Source organism: Rhinolophus sinicus, linkage group LG09 (assembly GCF_036562045.2).
Source record: "Rhinolophus sinicus isolate RSC01 linkage group LG09, ASM3656204v1, whole genome shotgun sequence".
Lineage (NCBI taxonomy): Eukaryota > Metazoa > Chordata > Mammalia > Chiroptera > Rhinolophidae > Rhinolophus > Rhinolophus sinicus.
Genome location: NC_133758.1, coordinates 70,917,557 through 70,937,836, shown reverse-complemented (window position 1 = coordinate 70,937,836; position 20,280 = coordinate 70,917,557). Strand labels below are relative to the sequence as shown.

The window sequence follows — 20,280 nt, the reverse complement described above, 5'->3', positions numbered from 1 at the left end:
CCTCGCAGAATGGAGGCTAATTCTAAATTCACTAGAAAAGAACCTACACCAATGTACAGACATAGTCCTTCATCTAAAAAAAGCCCACTGAATGGTGTGGAAGGATGGACACATAACCCAGATGTCACTAATGCTGTGAGAAACAGCCCATGTTAAAGGACGCACGGGGACTGAAGAGGCACAGAGAGAAGCTCCTGTACTTGCCTGTAAGGTAAGTCTTCTCAGAGAAGGCCTCACAGACAGGTGATAGTTGCTGATTTTAAGGGATGAGTAGGGATTTAGTAAGCAGATGGGGAAGAGAGCCTGACCTCTGTTGTCTTCCTATGTCCCTTCTGATGCACTGATTTTCAAGAGAAGCCCATTAAAGTCTTTCAGAAACATGGTAGATCTTTCTGTGTTTATCTTCACTTTGACTAGCAAATGCAGTAGTGCTGGAGTGATATGATGGGGTGGCCTGAGTTTCAACTCTAATGAGTGGCATCAGCAGTTCGCAGGAAATGAGGTCCTTAAAATGTATCCTTTTGTAGATGTAATGAGGCCATTTCTGCACTTTACTTACTCCGAAGACTGAGATCTCAACACACTCATGTAGTCTCACAGAATGTGCAATCCACAAGAAAAATATATGTAAGCCCTCTAAAATATATTATTTCCACATTGACCAAACTTATTATGAAACAAATTTCAGATCTGCCATCTAACACTCCAATCTGTCGGGACTTTCCTCATAATTCTGTATTTTGCCATTTTTTTAAACAGAGAAATAAGACCTTTGATTTACAAATGACCTCCTCTATCACTATTCCAGAAACTTGCCTTTTATAATCTAATAATTTAAGAAATAAAAATAATTGTTGTTCTCTCCATTGTTTACAAAATGGAAAATGATTATTTTACAGAAAACAATAAAAATTATTGAACTGTTTTGAACATTTTTTTTTACCTCATTAGAGATGTCTGTTCCCGAGAGATCTACTGACACCAAGGAAAAGATGTTTACAATATATCTAATTCCTAGGTCAGTCAAATTTTCACAGTTTCGTAAATTCAAGTAGTTTAAATTAGGGCAGCTGAAAGAAAGCAGCATGAAAAATTAACTTTAGCTTTTAATCACACTGTCAGTAGCAATTTCTTCACATAAAACCTGTCTGGGAAAGCAAATGGTATTGAAGCAAGGATTTTCCTTTTCTCAACATAAAAGTAAGCTTGAAAGTGGAAAATAATTTGTCATTACAAAGTTAGATGACAGGGAGGTGGATTATTACAGAAGACATTCTTTCTGTGATTTTTTGTTTCATATTGTAATTTCTAATAAGAAAAAAGATTATCACATACTTACAAAAAACTATCACATAAGTACCACAATGAACGACCACTAAAAGTGCAAGGTTAAGTTTCTCACTTATCTCTTACAAGTTTGCTACAAGAATTAGGCTTGACCCTTAGTGTACGCAAAACCTCTGACAAGTAAGGAGAATCAAGAATAAACACACCAACTAGAACATTCCTTGGGAAATGCTGGAGTAAAGGTTTAAATAGAGATAATAGTCTTGAAAAGTACAGAGAAGTCACTCATGCCTAGATATTCATAACTTCATGAATGACTCCATTTCAAACTTTCTGTAAGGTAAAATTAATAAACATGTCAAATATAATCAAAAGAGTAGTTTAACCTCTGCTTTCAATGTCTTTTATTTGGTTTTGCTGAGTATTGAACCAGCTTCTGGGCATCCCTGATGTTTTCCAAATGGCTTTGAAGGTCTGTCTCTGATCTCTCCTGTCAGCAAATATACAATTACTAATGATATTATGTAAAATATTGTTGTTTTATCATACCACTCTGATAGTTTCACAATAGAGGCATCACCCAGGATACAGTTACTTAAGTTTAGCTCTCTTATCCTTGTGCTCACAGGACCATCAAGAAATTGCTTTAATCCCGTATCACCAATTCTGTAAGAAAGAGTAAAAATAGATTTACATATGATTTGATATATAAGTATATAGAATACTATTTAAATAATAGTTACTATACCTAATATATTCCAAAATAGCAAGATAATATCTTTATATTGGTTTTTTTTTCAACATTTTAAAACCAAATTTGATTATATGGCTTTTAGTTTAATAAAGTATAAATGATAGTAATGGGAGAAGTATTAATAAAAATGCTATATCCTTGTTCATTTATTCATTTAATTAGGTGGCATAATTATTATAATTATTAAGAAGACAAAGCATCCTTAAGGTCTCTTTCTCTTGGATTAAAAATTATTCAAGTTAAGGAGTCCCTGATGCAATCAGCAAAAGAAAAAGACCAAAACTTAGTAGGATGAAAACCAAGACTAACAGTCAAATTACTGCCAGAATATTGGAAGAATTTCCACTAAATTCAAGGTCAATTTAGTTGGACTGAAATCCTAATATGGATCCTTTCCTTCTGAAGCAGAGAAAACCTGAAAGAAGACCATGACCTCATTCTTCCCACACTCTGTCCCTAATCAGAGACACCTGTGTGCCAGTGCCATGCACACCCCAATGGTGTAGGTCCCGCTTTATAAATGGTTCGAGGTCTGTTTGGCCCGTCAGTTCCTTGTCTTCTATGGGGACCTTTATTTCTCCTTCCATTGGGAGACCACCGATTCCTTATAAAAAAGCATTTTGGGAAATAAAGCAGGACTGGAGGTTGCACATTGCATCCTAAGAAAGGCGGCTTTCATACACAACAGCCCTGTGGGTGGGTGTACAGATGGGAAGAGGCTTGGGAGCAGTATGTGCTGATTGCTGACGTCTTTTATTCCTCCATTTGGTCAGATTTGCAAAGAACTGAGCGTTAGATGCAGGTAGACGATGATCCTGTTCAGTTGGATGTGCCATAGTAAGTGGATACCTGCTGTGCCCAGCTCACTCTCCATCATTGTGGACAGAGAAATGGTGTAATAATGTAGTGATATTAAAATATATATGTGTGTATGTTAAACAAAAATCAAGACTGGACTTGGATTTCCTCTGCAACAGGAATACTAAATATATATATATATATGTATGTATATATATATACACACATATATAATATTTATTTATTACATATAATAAAAATATAAACAAAAATAATATAAAGATCAACTATAAGTATGTTTTCTATTACAGAAAAGAAATCCAAGACCATAATTTTAGTCATGAATTTTTATGTGACGTATAATATAGCATAAATACAAAATAAAGCAAAAATAATTAGAAATTCAAAACAAACATAATTAAAATACAATTTTGTAGTAGACTCAGCTTTTAACAAACAAAACAGGGACATAAAAATTTGAATAATATAATTAATGTAATTTAAGTTCCATGGAATACTTAAAAATATTAACATGATAAACAATACAACCATCATTTCCCCACCACTCTTACCCCTAAATAAAAAACTCTCAGTTCCAAAAGACAGAAATTGTGCAGGCCATAACTTTGTACCATGATGTCATAAAACTAATAACAAAATGATAATTAGACATAAAGATGTAATAGAAATTTGAATACATCTTTGATAAATAATTCTTGGATAAAGAGAAAATCAGATAAGTATATAAAACTATACACTTTTCCAAAATTAATTTATATGTTTAACAAAATTTCAATTAATATCTCAATAGAAGTTTTCTGAAATTTGACAAAATTATTCTTAAGTTTATTCAGAAGAATTAACTGGCAAAAATACCTAACTTAAAAGAAGATTATCGATAAGAAGATATTGTAAAACATATTGTAAGGCAATAATAATAATAAACACTTGTTGAGTGCTTATTATGTGCCAGACACTATTCTAAACTCATCAGATTAATTAACTATGTGCTCCTCATAATCCTGAGTATATACTCTTATTTTCCCCATTTGACACAAAAATACTGTGCAAGATTAGATAGAAGACAGATAAATGCGTAGAACACAAAAGGTAGTCTGAAAACACACACACACACACACTCACACATACTCACATATGTGTGTATATGGGTATTTATGTGTGTCTGTATGTATATATGTATATATAAAATCTGTGTTATACTCCAGAAGAAGCCAAAAGTCAGTAGAAAAAGATTATTGAGGTAATGGTCCAAATTAATTGATTAATGCAGTAGCCTGAAACCTAGCTGTGCATCAGAAGCATTTATATTGTTTTTTTTAAAAAAATGCACAAGCTGGGTGGGGTTCCATCCCTAAATATTCAGATTCAATAGCTTTGGGGTAGGGCTTAGATATATGTAGTTTTGAGTTCCTAAGGTGATTCTGATGCCCTGGAGTTTTTACTTTTAAATCATATATGTATTTTTTATTATTTTTATCTTTATTAAATTTATTGGGGTGACGTTGGTTAGTAAAATTATACAGGTTTCAAGTGTATAGTTCTACTGCATTGCATGTTCACCCAGTTCTCCTTCTATCACCATATATTTGACCCCCTTTACCCTCATCTACCACACCCCCTTCCCCCTTACCCTCTGGTAACCACTAAACTGTTGTCCGTGTCTGTAATTTTTTTGTTTGTTTGTCTTGTTTGTTTGTTGCCTTCAGTTTTATATGCCACATATGAGTGATGTCATATGGTTTTTGGCTTTTTCTGTCTGACTTATCTCGCGTAGCAAGATAATCTCAAGATCCATCCATGTTGTTGCAAATGGCAATATTTCATCTTGTCTTATGGCCGAGTAATATTCCATTGTATATATGTACCACATCTTCTTTATCCAATTATCTATCATATATGTATTTTTAACTTACCTTTTTTTAACCGAGCCCTAATTTAATTACATTGTACTGAGAGAATATAGTTTGTTGACACCAATAATTTGAAAGTTGTGGGAACTTGCTTTAAAACTTTATACATAGTCCATTTTTTAAAGTATGATGTGTGGTTGAGAAAATTATATGCTTTTACTCTCAAACTCAATGATTTAGGTTTATCTCTTATGGATGAATTTTTGAACTCTAATCTGAATCCCTCATACTATACCTTCTCTGTCTTTTCACCCTATGTTATACTCTTTCATATTTTTCATTTTGTTTTTCACTCTGCTGTCATGGAAGTAGTTATCTTCCAGTGCTGTACTTCTCAGTGAGTGCTAATCTGCTGATTAGCAATCCATTGAGTTTCTTTATTTCAATAACCTTATTATATTTTTTATTTTTAGAAGTTAGTTTTTTCAAATAAATCTAGTCATTTTTATATTTTGTTGCCTGCTCATATTTCTGACTCCATTATCTGTTTCTTCAAACATATCATACACAGTTACTTAATATTCTATAACTGATCATTCTAATAGCTGAATTATTTAAAGGTCAAATTTATTTTTCTGTTTCTCATGACTTTCTTATGATGACTCATATTTTTGTACATTTGACAGTCTTTAATTGTGAGCACTATTTAGTCGATCTTAATCCTGAAGACCTAAACATAAGGTAATTTCCTCCAGGGAAGCTTTGAGCTAACTTCTTTCAGAAGCCTGGGTGCTACCTACATGGGTCCCCCTCGAAGAGGTCCAGACCTTGCAGAAATCTCAGGTTCCACTTCCCTATTTTTAGACTTGTTCAAAACTGATTGTCTCAATGGCAGTGTTGAAATGAACATTTATGCTCAGAGCAACCCTACCTTTTATGTTTGCTTGCTATTCACTATTCGTCTCAGAGAGTCTGTTCATTGAGAGGGTCGTACAGAATCAGGATATTGGATATTAAATATCTTACTCTTTATGGGCTCAACAGTGTATTGAAAATATATTTTATCAAGGATCTAAATTGTCTGTGGCAAAGAGTCCTTTGAAATGTTTTGTCAACTATACTGCCAGAAGTAAAAAAAACTTCCTATTTAAAAATTCGTTAACCTACAGAAGCCTGACTAAGCTATAACAATGAAATTCAATTTTATTTCACATATTAATGTAGATAAGATTAGCTGTTTTACACACACACATTGTGCTTGCATCATAACGCTAGTTTGCTCATGAACTTGCAGTCAAGATGCTAGCTGGGGCTTTAAGTCATGTGAAGGCTTGACTGAGGCTGGAGGGCCTGCTTCCAAGCTCACTCACAGGTTCCTTGCTGGCTGTTGACTGGAGGCCTCATTTCCTAACCCATGGTTTTCCCGTTTCAAATTCTATGTTCCCCTCCCTCCCTGACTCATGGTGCCTCCCCCCTTAATAATAGGGAACATGGGTTAAGATGTTGTGTAGCTTAGCTTATTATTCTGACTCATCTTATGTTTTCCCAAATATTACCCAACTTCACTGCGGATCTAATGCTATTTTGTCATCATCTGACCCTATAATATTATAAGAAATTTACATAGGCAAGAAGCTGAGATATTTATTGGGGAAAAGGTTTCAGTAAGAATTTGATCCTTGCCCACCTGAGAATACCAGAATAGAAAGAAGCCCAACAGTAGTCCAGCTGAAGAGTTTCAGTAAGAACTCGCCATAGGTCCATCTGTCAGAAAATTCACACAGAGGAGAAATCTAAGCAGTGCTCATGAGGAAACCCTTCAGTAAGACTGGTTCCTCATAAGAAGTTGGAAAGTCCATTTGGGAAAAGACCTCCTAGCAGTGAGGACACTCACTAAAAAAGTTAGCTCATAAGTGTTTCTGTGAATTCATTTATTCTTAGAAGGGTCCATTTTTTTTTGAGGAACCTCCACACTGCCTTCCATAACGGCTGCACCAGTCTGCATTCCCACCAACAGTGTATGAGGGTTCCTTTTTCTCCACAGCCTCTCCAACACTTGTTACTATTTGTCTTGTTGATGATAGCCATTCTGACTGGGGTGAGGTGATATCTCATTGTGGTTTTGATTTGCATTTCTCTGATGATTAGTGATGTTGAGCATTTTTTTCATATGTCTATTTGCCATTTGTATGTCCTCTTTGGAGAAATGTCTCTTCAAGTCCTCTGCCCATGTGAACACACAATGGGATTTATAGATGATGTAATACAGAATTGTACACCTGAAATCTATGTAATTTTACTAACAATTGTCACCCCAATAAATTTTAAAAATAAATTTAAAAAAAAAAAGAAGGGTCCATGATTCCACATATCCTGAGCTTTCTCTGACAATCTCCCTGCACCTCAGTATAATCAGTCTGGGTTAGGTGCCCCTCCTCTGAGTCACCACAGAACTCTACACTAAACTCCACTTGGACTCATGACTTTCATGTTTACTCTACTAACCAATGAACTCCTTAAGGAGGCCTGAAGCATTCCAGATATTCAGCAGTTCTTGAATATATGACTGAATGACTCATTACCTTACACAATTTGCCAAATTCAACACAGTAAGTTTCTTCAAAGGTGAGAGCGACTTGAGGCTACCATCTGTTATTCCCTTGCAGTTCACCATGTAAATGTGACTAATATTTGGATAACACTTGTCTATAAATTTGAAGCATGCATCAGTAATTCTTTTATTTCCTGTTAAAAAAAACACAGAAGAAAAGATAAGTACTATATTTGAATTGCCACAAGAGTAAAAGTTAATGCTGAATCTCACATTTTTAATATCACAGACCTTCAAATCGGATCTTTCTGAGGTCACAAGCAGAAAGAACTTTGAAAGCAGAGTCAGAGATATGTGGTGCACCAAGGAAAACCACTGATGTAATAAGAGGACATTTTTCAACTAAAGCCTTTAGAAGAAAAAAGATGACTAAATTAACCGCAGTACAAGCATAGCAAAGTAATGATGTCATTTTTTCTCTCAATATTTTCAGAAATGGACACATCAACTATTAAATTTTCTTAATTTCAAAGAAACTGGGACATTTTTCAATATATTTTAGTGTACTTACATTAGAGTAATGCAGAGGAATCAAAATTAAATCATGTTACAAAAGTATGGAAAAATATGAAAAAATGGAATGCTGAAAAAAAATCACTACATTTAGGAGCTGACATGTAGAACTAAACTTTATGCTTAGGATACAATATCACTGAAACAAAAATATCCTAACTGTGAAACAAAGTTTCTTAGGGTATTTAAGGGTTCAAATGTGTCTGTGTGTGTATATACATTTTTAAATGACTTTTTTCCATAAAAAAACAACTGAAATGAAAAGCCTGTTCATATTTTTCAATAATTTAAGCCACTAGAAAATGTGCCCATCTAATGGGACTGAGAAGAAAATGTACTTTCCAACCACCTACTTTTACACAGTTGTCCGTCAGAGTTGGCATGTCATTGATGGTTAGATGCATAATTCCAGTGCAGCTGTTTGCAATGTTCCTGAAGCCTTGGACTGAAATCTGAATTATACAGAATGGGTGCAAATGATAGGAGGACACATTAGTATGAAATCTAATAAAACCGTACGGTAGTAATAACCAAAGGTATGTCATGATTTTGCTATTATGTTTTAAAATTAAAACCATAAAATATGGCAGACATAAGAGGGAAAGAACCTAGTCTTGATTTCTTTCTTTATTATCTAATTTTTATATGAATATATTGTGAATTGATTACCACAATAAGTCTAGTTAAGATATTTAATTTTTTGAGGTAAAATTCACATACCATAAAATTAATCACTTAAATAAGCCATTTAACCATTAACAATTTTGTGAACCAAAACCTCTATCTAGTACCAAAACATTTTATTATTCCAAAAGGAAACCCTATGCCTGTTACAAAGTTGCTCCCCGTATTTGCCTTCTCCCAGCCCCTGATAATCAGTGTTCTGTCTCTATGGATTTACCTATTCTAAATATTTTCTGTAAGTGAAATTATATAATATGTCAACTTTTGTGTCCAATTTCTTTCACGTAGCATAATGTTTTTGAGGTTCATCCATAGTGTAGCATGTATCAGTACCTTATTTGTATTTATGGCTGAATGATATTCTATTGTATGGATGTACCACATTTTGTTTTTTCATGTATCTATTGATGGATACTTGGGTTGTTTCCATCTTTTGGATAATTTGAATAGTGCTGCTGTGGATATGTGTGTACATCTATTTGTACCAGTTTTGAATTCTTTTGGATATATATCTAGGAGTGGAATTGCTGGGTCATATGATAATTCTGTGTTTAACTTTGTCAGGAACTGTCAAAATGTTTTCTTACAGTGGCTGCACAGTTTTACATTCCCACCTGCAAACTATGAGGGTTCAAATTTCTCCACACCTTTGTCAACAAGTATTTTCCATATTTTTCTTTTCTTTTTTTAAAATTTCCTGGTGTGTTTGAAGTAGTATATGATTTTGATTTGTGTCTCCCTACTGACTGATGATATTGAGCATCTTTTCATGTGCTTATTAATCATTTGTAAATCTTGTCTATTTAAGTCATTTGCCTATTTTTAAATTGGGTTATTTTTCTTTTTGTTGTTGAGTTGTAAGTGTTCCTTACATATCCTGGATACTAGACCTTAGATATATGATTTGCAAATATTTTTCCCATTCTTGAGCTTGTCTTTTCTCTTCTTAAATAATGTCCTTTGATATATGAAGTTTTTAATTTTAATGAGGTTTAATTTATCTATGTTTTTCTTTTGTTGTTCATGCTTTTGGTGTCATATTTAAGAATCCATTGCCAAGTCCAAGGTCATGAAGATTTACCCTCAGTGTTGTTTTGTAAGTTTTATCACTTTAGCTCTTATATTTAGGTCACTGGTTCATCTTGAGTTATTTTTGTATATGGTGTGAGGTAGGGGTCCAGCTTTTTTTTTTTTTTTTTTGTATGCAGATATCCAGTTGTCCAGCACCAATTACTGAAGAAAGTGTTCTTTTCCCTCCTGAATGGTCATGGCGTCCTTGTCAAAAATCAATTTGCCATAATATATAGGTTGATTTCTGGACTCTAAATTCTATTTCATTGATCTGTATGTTTATCCTTGTGTCAGTACCACACTGTTTTGATTGCTGCAGCTTTGTAGTACTGATTTCTTTCTTTCAACTATCATTATCTTTAATATGGATAGCAGCAGTGGTGGAAAGTGTCAAAATAATGGCTGATTAAAAGATCAAATGTATTTGCCTATGATTAATTACCCTAAAATAATTTGTTATTTAGGCTCCATTTCCTATAACACATGGGTATAGATGGTGTTCAGATTCAGTAATGGAAAACTGAGACTATCCTGGAACGGACAGCAGAGGTAACTTCTCTGCAGAGTCATCTTCACAATAGCATGACAGGGAGCATGAGGAACAACAGCTACAATGGACCTCTTGAAAGGCCTTTGGAGACTCCACCCGTACCATGTCTCACTAAAGGTGTCTTCCAGCGTTCTGTCATTAGAGCCTCCAACTATTTGAAAAGGACTGGCCAAAAGTTAGGGAACTGAGTGCCACATCCTCAGAACAACCCAAGCTAATCTCAAATGACCTTTCAATTAGGCCAGGTTAGTTATACACTTACAGCTCCATGTATCATAACTATAATTAAATTAATTTTATGATTAGTTGTTGACCTAAGTTTCCTATACCTCAGCTCCCAGCAGGGTTCTTACAGCATTAACTGAGTGGATAATGAAGTAATATTATTACATAGATAAATGAAAGAATGTACGATGAACTATGAGAAGCTTGTGTATTGGGTAGGCTCTGCTGCCCAGCAGACCCTGACAATGTGGGCACCAAGTCAAAGGCCAGGGGAAGCCCGTGAAAGCAGGTGGCTAAGCCTGTAAGCTTGAGCTGCTGCAGAAACCACGCTCTCTGGTGGGAATATATTTGGTGCTATAAGCTGAATATTTCTGTCTCCCCGACATTCACATGTTGAAATCCTAAACCCATACAGTGATTTTATTAGGAAATGGGTCCTCAGGAAGGTAATTTTGGACTCTGCCCTCATGAATGGGACTAGTACCCTACAAAGGAGGCCCCAGAAAGCTCCCTCACCCCTTCCACCATCATGTAAGTTTACAGCAACAAGGCCCTGTCTATGAACAAAGAAGTGGACCCTCACCAGACGCTGAACCTGCCAGCGCCGTGATCTTGGACTTCCCAGCCTCCAGACTGTGAGAAATAAATGTCTGTTGTTTATAATCTAACACAGTCTGTGGTATTTTGTTACAGCAGCCTGAATGAACCAATATACTTGGACAATTTTTTCTAAAGAGCTTTTGGGAAATATGTTTCTAAAGCCTGAACAATGTATCTATTTTGGCCCAGGAATTTCTTGACAAAATTATCCTAAGGATATTATGTTTTACACAGAGATTTTATACATTTAGATGTTCCATAATATTGAAATTCCATAATATTGAAAAAAATTACACCAAACTAAAATTGCAACAATTAGAAATGGGTTAACTAAAGTATGCCAGTTCCTATGATGGTATGAATTAGAATTACTATGAATAATGTTTTAGGAGATTAATTGAGATCATGATAGAATTTAAAGGAAAAAAGGTGGTTATTAAATCTGTGCTACTCAAAGTGTGGTTCTGTAGACCAGCAGCAGGGGCGTTATTGGGAGGTTGTCAGAAATGCAGAATCTCATCCACCACCTACTGCCCTTGAACAAGATTCCCAGGTGATTGCCATGCACATCATAGTTTGAGAAGGGCTTATCCAGAGGAAATAAGTGAGCAAAAGAATGGAAAATGTATTAGTCAGGGTTTTCCAGAGAAATGGAACCAATACGGGGGTGGGGGAGAGAGAGAGAGAGAGAGAGAGAGAGAGAGAGAGAGAGATTCATTTTAAGAAATCAAGCCACATGACTGTGGTGGCTGGCAAGTCTGTAGAGCAGATGGCAGACTAGAAATTCAAGAAAGAGTTGATGCTGCAGTCTTGAGTCTGAAATCTTGCAGGCTGAAATTTAGGCAGGCTTTCTATATTTCAGTCTTGAAGCAGAATTGCTTCTTCTTTGGGAAACCTCAGCCTTTGTTCTTAAGATCTTCAACTTATTGGATGAGGGTCACCACATTGGAAGGTAGTCTGTTTCACTCAAAGTCCACTGATATAAATGTTTTTCACATCTGAAAAATACCTTCACAGCAATATCTACACAGGTGCTTGACCAAACAACTGGGCGCCATAGCCTAGCCAAGTTGACACATAAAATTAACCATCATAGTAGGAAGTATGTAAAAATGTTAACAGTGATCATCTCTAAAGAGTGGATAGTTTCTGTGTTTTTCAAACTTTCTACAACAACCATGTAGTATCAGAAAAAAGGAAACAGAAAAAGGAATATTTTGGGGAAAGGTGGCATAAGGAAGTCCTTGGGAGTTTTTGAACCATCTCCTGCTATGGACTTCTCCTTGTAGGGAAATATTAACTACAGGTTTTGGCAAGCTCTGTATTTAGACCTTTTACTACAATTCCTGACTCTTCACTGTAGACATAAGTTGAACCCTCCTACTTAGAATGGTGTCTTTTCACCTTTATTTTAAGACCTTGACAAATCAGCCTAGCTCACCGAGCCCTTGCCTGGTCCTCAGTACTGAGCCCTGTGTGGTGCACAATGGCAATCTAGAGATTTTAAAGTTGAGCCAGGTTTTCTAACAAAAGATCTAGATGTTTCTTTCACACAGAGAGCACAGGAAGGAGTCTCACTGGTAGCATCTAGGCACAGGTTTAACTGTGGGTATAGTACAGACTACAGGCATATCTCTGAGATATTGTGGGTTCAGTTCCAGACCACCACAATGAAGTGACTATTGCAATAAAGCAAATCACAAATTTTTGTTTCCCAGTGCATATAAAAGTTGTGTTTACACTATACTATAGTCTGTTAAGTGAATAATAGCATTATATCTAAAAAACAATGTACATACCTTAAATAAAAAATGCATTATTACTAAAAAATGCTAACCATTATCTGAGTCTTGAGCAATGTATAATCTCTTTGCTGGTGGAGGGTCTTGCCTCAGTGTTGATGGCTGCTGACTGATCAGGTTGAAGTGGCTGAGGTACCTTCTTAAAATAAGACATCATTAAAGTTTGCCTAACTGATTGACTCTTTCTTTCACAAATAACTTCTCTGTAGCATCAATGCTGTTTTATAGCATTTTACCCACAGAACTTTTCAAAATTGGAGTCAATCCTCTCAACCCTGCTTTATCAACTAAGTCTATGTGATATTCCAAATCCTTTGTTGTCATTTCAACAATCTTCACCAGGAGTAGATTCCATCTCAATAAACCAATTTCCTTGCTCATCCATAAAAAACAACTCCTCATCTGTTAAAGTTTGTTATGAGATAGCAGCAATTCAGTCACTTGTTCAAGGCGCCACTTCTAATTCCAGTTCTCTTGCCATTTCCACCATATCGGCTGTTACTTTTTCCACTAAAGTCTTGACCCTTCAATGTTTTTAATAGGGGTTGAAATCAACTTCTTCCCATGAACCACAAATGTTCTTAATGGCACCTAGAATGGTGACTCCTTCCCAGAAAGTTTTCAATATACACTCTGCCCAGATCCATCAGAGGAATCACTGTGTATGTCAGCTGTAGCCTTATAAAGTGTATTTCTTAAATAATAAGACTTGAAAGTCAAAATTACTCCTTGATCCATGGGCTGCAGAATGGGTATCATGTTAACAGGCATGAAAACATTAATCTCATTGTACATCTCCATCAGAGCTCATTGTCAATGAGCAGTAATATTGTGAAAGGAATCACTTTTTCTGAGCAGTCAGTCTCAACAGTGGGCTTAAAATATTCAATAAACCATGCTGTAAAAAGATGTGCTGCAGACAATAGTTTAGTGGTTACCAGAGGGTAAGGGGGGTGGGGGGTGGGGGGTGGGAGATGAGGATAAGGGGGATCAAATATATGGTGATGGAAGGAGAAGTGACTCTGGGTGATGAACACACAATGGGATTTATAGATGATGTAATACAGAATTGTACACCTGAAATCTATGTAATTTTACTAACAATTGTCACCCCAATAAATTTAATAAAATAAAATTTAAAAGAAAAAAAAAAGATGTGCTGTCATCCAGACTTTGTTGTTCCATTTATAAAGCATAAGCAAAGCAAATTTAGCATAATTCTCAAGAGCCCTAAGACTTTTGGAATGGTTAATGAGCATTGGCTTTAAAACCACCAGCTGCATTAGCCCTTAACAAGTGTGTTAAGCCTATCCTTTGAAGCTTTGGAGCCAGCCATTGACTTCTCCTCTCTACGAGTAGATATTAAAGTCCTAAATGGCATCTTCTTCCAATGTAAGGATGTTTCGTCTACATTGAAAATCTGTTGCTTCATGTAGCCTCCTTCATTAACGATCTTAGTTAGATCTTCTGGATAACCTGATGCAGCTTCTACATCAGCACTTGCTGCTTCACCTTGCACTTTTATGTTATGGAGACGGCTTCTTTCCTTCAACCACATGAACCAACATCTGCTAGCTTTAAACTTTTCTTTTGCAGCTTCCTCACCTCTCTCAGCCTTCCTAGAATTTAAAATAGGACCTTGCTCTGGATTAGGCTTTGGTTTAAAGAAATGTGGCTGGTTTGATCGTCTATCCAAACCACTAAAACTTGCTCCACATCAGCAATAAGGCTGTTTCACTTTTTATCATTTCTGTGTTCACTGGAGCAGCTCTTCTAACTTCCTTCAAGAACTTTTCCTTTGCATTCACTACTTGGCTAATTGTTTGGTGCAAGAGGCCCAGCTTTCAGCCTATCTTGCTTCTGACATGCCTTCCTCACTAAGCTTAATCATTTCTAGCTTTTGATATAAAGAGACAGATGTTTGACTCTTCCTTTCACTTGAACACTTAGAGGCATTATAAGGTTAGTCATTGGCCCAATTTCAATATTGTTGTGTCTCAAGCTATAGGGAGACCGAAGGAGAGGGAGAGAGATGGGGGAATGGCCAGTGGAACACAGAACACACACATTTATCGATTAAGTTTGCCTTCTTGTATGGGTGTGATTCATGGTGCCTCCAAATAACTGCAATAGTAACATCAATGATCACTGATCACATATCACCATAGCAAATATAGTAATAAAAAAAACTTTGAAATATTGTGAGAATTACCAAAATGTGACAGAGACACAAAATGAGCAAATGCTGTTGGAATAATGAGACCTATAGACTTGCTTGATGCAGGGCTTCCACAAATGTTGAATTTGTAATAAATAAATAAATAAATAAATAAATAAATAAATAGTCTGCAAAGTGCAATTAAAGTGAAGCGCAATAAAATGAGATAAGCTTGTACCAGTCTCCCAGAGGTATAATGTCACTCTACAACTCAGAAGCCTCAGTCCAATTTCCACTTCAGAGTATTTGTGAGTCTCCCTAATATCCCACTCGGGCATCTACAGAAATATAGAAAAACATGAACTTTCACCACATTATCAAACACTAAAATTGACAGTTAACCCAATGCCAGAATATGGGAATGGTATTCTTTATCTGCAGATTACAGAACTGGATTGAGAAAAACAGGTAGGTCAGGGTGTTGGATGCAGACCCTCTCACACACTGCCAGTTGGGAGTGGAAACTGTGACAGCCTTCTGGAAAGCAAATAGGCAATAGGCATCAACTGCTTAAAAAGTGTTTACACTTTCACCCAGTAATTTCCCCACTATAAGTCTATCTTCGTTACTAACAGATGTTGAATATTTTGTATGTGACAGGCATTGTTCTAAGGGCTTTCCATGTATGATGTCTCATTACATTCTCACAATATATTGTTTCATAAGGAAATAAAGATTTGTATAGGCAATATATGATTGTAGGTTTTATTACAAAAAGAGTTGGAAACTGCTAAGATGTCTATTAAAATTAAGATTTCAAACTATATTTAATGACATGGAAAAATGCTTACAATATTGTATAAAAATCAGGATGTGATCTTGATCTTGCTTTAAAAAGAAGTATGTGTGTCACATACAAATAGACAGAAAACTAGAAAGACGTATTTCAAAATATTATTTGTTATCTTTGGATGCTAGGATTATTTTTATTTTCTTTTATATACCGTTTGTGTTTTTAAATTTTTATTTAATAAACATAATTCTTTTGTAATCAGAAAAAAAGGTTTTAGTCACATACCTGGAAGAATCTAATGTCTGCTGGAAGTGGGCATGTACTGAGGACTTCTGCTCCAGGACATGGTCTTTTTAACTTATTGAAAAGCCAAGCCACTGGGAGATACCGGGCCTAAAATTATCCTGTCTCCTGTTAGATGATTCCAAAGGCTTCCTGGTAAAGTTTAGGAAAACATGGAATCCCATTTTCTCCCACTCCTTGATCATAGACGCAAAGAAAAAGTTGCTGATCAGAAGACCCAGATTGTTCTGTGAGAGACCAAGAAGAGCTCAAGGAGCCTGGGCGGGTAAATAACAGCAACCATTTAAGTAATACTCATTGTGTGCCAAGAACTCTTTAGGCAATTTTCATATACTGGCCTTTATTTTTCTCAGAATCACCTTCTGGGTAAGTATACTATTGTCTCCATTTTTACAGATGAGAAAAATGAGACCGAAAGCAGTTAAGTAACATGTCCAAGGTCACCTAGCTCATAAATAGTGATATGAATCCAGGCAGTTTGGTTTCAGTGTGTGTACTCTCAGTCACCCAACTACACTGCCTCTTAAGAAGATCAGTTTGCATTACTGTACGTAGAAAGGAAGCAAAAGACCTTTCACCACTGGACTCCAGAGAAAGATCAGCTGCCTTGATCCTTTACTTTTTGATCCAAATCCTAATGCTACTGTATTAGTCAGCGTTCTCCAGAGAAACAGAACCAATAGGAGAGGTAGATGATAGATGGAGAGAGAGAGAGAGAGAGAGAGAGAGAGAGAGAGAGAGAGAGAGAGAGATAAGGAATTGGCTCACACAACTCTATCGGCCAGGAAGCTCCAAGACCTGCATTTGGTAATCTGGAGATGCAGGAGAGCTGACACTATTGTTCCAGTCTGAGTCTGAGTCTGAAGGCAAAAGACTGATATTCTAGCTTGAAGACAATCAAACAGAAAGAGTCAATTCTCCCTTACTCAGCCTTTTTGTTCTATTCGGGCCTTCAACATATTGGATGAGGCCCACCCGCGCTGGGGAGGGCAATCTGATTTACTCAGTCTACCAATTTAAATGTTAATCTCATCCATAAACACCCTCATAGACAAACCCAGAATGTTTAAGCAAATAACTGGCTACCCCGTGGCCCATTCATGTTGACACATAAAATTAACCATCACAGCTATTTTGGAGACTTCAGACATTAATACTTCCTAAGACTCATGGTTGATGCTGTTTGCTCTTGCCCACTTTGCCTTAGCTGATCATCTGAGTTCACCTGGCCACATTTTTATCCAGATCGGCATCTTTGAGACCACCCACCTTGTCTGGTACCACTAATTGCCCTGAACCAGACATAACTAAAAAGAAAGCCTTAAGATCTTATCACTGCTTCACATTGTCAAGTTAAAACAGAAACCCTCAAGCCCTTGAAGTTCCAATCCCAAATATTTAATTAAGGAACTTCTGTTTTGTAAATTACTAAATTTCAGCACCGTTAGAGTTCTCACAGCGGAATGTGATTATACCGTATTATGAAAAGTCTCAGCTCATAACTGACTCCTCACACGTAATGACATATTACAAAATGGCTGGAGGTGGGAATAGTAGAAAAAGCAGGTTATTCTAAGGAGCCTGGATGTTTCCTACAGACTAAAGTAACCTCCAGGAGATGAGGACATGGAAGCTCAAGTCCCTTGATCGATTTTCCCTGATGACAAATAGATAGAGCAAGAATGCAGATGTTCAAACTCTTAATCCAATATTCCTTCTGATCAACATTCTTCAATAATAACATCCTGTTCAACTGACCCATTCCAGCTCCCAGAGTTTTTCAAACCTAGCTGCTCCAGCCAGAAAGACATCTCACTTCTCCAATACTCAGTGGATCTCTCTGCTCTTTCTCACCTTGTACTTCTCCCTGACTCTCATTTCATCTAATCAAGCCTCAACTATTCCTCAAGTTCCAATGACTCTAGCCCTATCCTGCTACTTTCCTTCTCTTTCCCTTACAAGTCTATAACTCTTTATTTTAGTCCATAACTCTTTTCTATAATCTGTGCATGTCATATTTCCTTCAAAGAGATGATCTTATACCCTTTTTTTAGCTTCTTACTGTGATGGACAACTATTAGGGGCTGAGTGAATTAAATTTAGGAGTAAGACAAATAAAGTCTGGGAAAGAGTACAGAATATGGCTACAGACAAGATTGAAAATAACTCCAAGTTGAAGGTAAAATACAAGCAAAGGCAAAGCAGCAGGAGCGCTGGGCTTGGATGAAGTGGCAAGATCACCCTTGGGATGAATGAGATAAGTTTAGTAGGTAAGGAGGAAGGGAAAGCTAATGGAAGACCCATAAGGCACGAATGAGGTATTTTATATTATACTGCCATGGATCCTTGAATACATTTTCCATAAGTACTCCCAGAGAAAAGTCCAGAGGAAATTAATGAACATTGAAAATCTGGAGAACAGAGGAGGGAAGAATGTTGGGCTTGGAGTCAGCAGAGCTGGGTTTGAGTCTGGCTCTGCCTCTTTCTCACTTGTAACAAAAGGCAACTCAACCTAGCTGGTGCTTAGTCATTTCATCCATAAAATAGGTATAAAATAAGTGTAATAATACCTATTTTAGGAGACTCTTGAGAAACCAAAACAGGGTAATGTATATAAAAGTTGTTAATAGCACATCTGGCATAAATATTGGGTGCTGGTTACTATTTTCCTGTTACTGTTCTTCTTGGCACGTTGTGCTCTCATGAAAAATGAAAATTCGAGAACTAGAAGTAGAGGGCCTTGAAAGATCGTTATATACATCCTTCACATTGCAAACATAAAGAAATGGTATCAGAGAACTTGTGTGATTTGAGAACAGTTTCTTATCTATTCCTCACTGTGTGTGCCCAGTGCTAGACATAGTGTCAAACACAGAATGGGTGCTCCATAAGGTTTTTTAGGTATTGGGGTGACATTGGTTAATAAAATTATATAGGTTTGCAGTGTACAATTCTATAATACATCATCTATATAGTGCATTGTGTGTTCACCACCCAGTGTCAAATCTCCTTCCATCTCCATATATTTGACCACGTTTATCCTCTTCTATCACCATCCTCCTTACCCTCTGGTAACCACTGAACTTTTGCCTGTGTCTATGAGTTTTTATTTGTTTGTTTGTTTGTTTTGTTTATTTCTTGCTTTCAGTTTTATATCCTACATAAGAGCGACCTCACATAGTTCTCGACTCTTTCTGTCTGGCTTATTTCTCTTAGCATAATAATCTCAAGATCCATCCATGTTGTTGCAAATGGCAATATTTCATGTTTTCTTATGGTTGAGTAATATTCCATTGTATATATACCATATCTTCTTTATCCAATCATCTATCGAAGGACACTTCAGTTGTTTCTATGCTTTGGCCACCATAACTGTTACATGATTAAATGAATGGTCTTGAGTCACACAGTCAGTGGCAAAACCAGGGCCAGAGGCCACCTCTCCCTATAACGACACATAACTCCAGTGATGGAAACAGTCATTTTTTTACAAAACTTCTAAATTCCTCCCCTTTATCTGAGACCCTAGTCCATTACCTTAGCACTAGTATCTCCAATAATGGCTTCCCCTAAACAAACAACTTTTTCTGTCTTGCAAACATGTTCGTAACAAGATTTTCTGAACAAGGAAAAAAAATGATAGCAATACTCAGCCACAGCTGAGTGATTCCTTGCAACGCAGCCAAAAACTTGGTGTTATCAACCAATAAAATTGTATCCAGAAAAGGGGGTCAGGGAGACCTCTGCGAAAGAGCTTTTTAGCTTTGTCCTGGCATAAAATGCTTAGTTCTCTACACAGTTTATTTTAGGATATCCAAAAAGATGCTTAGCTAATATTTTATGACTCAAATATTCCTGCCAGAATCTTCTAGGCCAACCAACAATTAGTTATCCTTTCTCTTCACTGAAATAATGGGATGTAAGCCTGAAATGAAAAATTCCTCTCTCAGGGAAAAAGCAAAATATTTTATCATGTTGAAATACCAGGTCTTGCCACAGCTGGTATCTTTGCATTTTCTGTGTAGGATTCTTACAAAACTTGGATCTGATCTCTCTTTGTTTAGTTGTAAGGTGATTTTTAGTCTACAATTTTGACACCAACTGGAGCCCTGCCACTCCGCTCTTTGCTGGTTAAGCTCTCATTGGTTAGGAAGTTGGGGAAATTTGCCGCACCAGTGGTGTCCGGTCTCAAGTCCTAGCAGACAGCTACTGCTGCTGATGGTGGCGGAGAAGCTCTGGTGATCGGAGGAAAATTTTCTC

The 20,280-nt window shown here is 36.4% G+C and overlaps 1 protein-coding gene across 2 annotated transcripts in view; it reads right to left on the bottom strand.

The window, feature by feature from the left end:
* Positions 1 to 20,280, bottom strand: part of FBXL13 (F-box and leucine rich repeat protein 13) — a 230,582-nt gene that overhangs the window by 55,855 nt on the left and 154,447 nt on the right. For both annotated transcript variants that reach the window (XM_019744537.2, XM_074340634.1), the window contains exons 13-17: positions 8,188 to 8,286; positions 7,553 to 7,670; positions 7,293 to 7,455; positions 1,837 to 1,953; positions 944 to 1,070 (exon numbers count right to left, since the gene is read on the bottom strand). In XM_019744537.2, the coding sequence (XP_019600096.2) occupies positions 944 to 1,070; positions 1,837 to 1,953; positions 7,293 to 7,455; positions 7,553 to 7,670; positions 8,188 to 8,286 (624 nt within the window). The remainder of the gene's footprint in view (positions 1 to 943; positions 1,071 to 1,836; positions 1,954 to 7,292; positions 7,456 to 7,552; positions 7,671 to 8,187; positions 8,287 to 20,280) is intronic.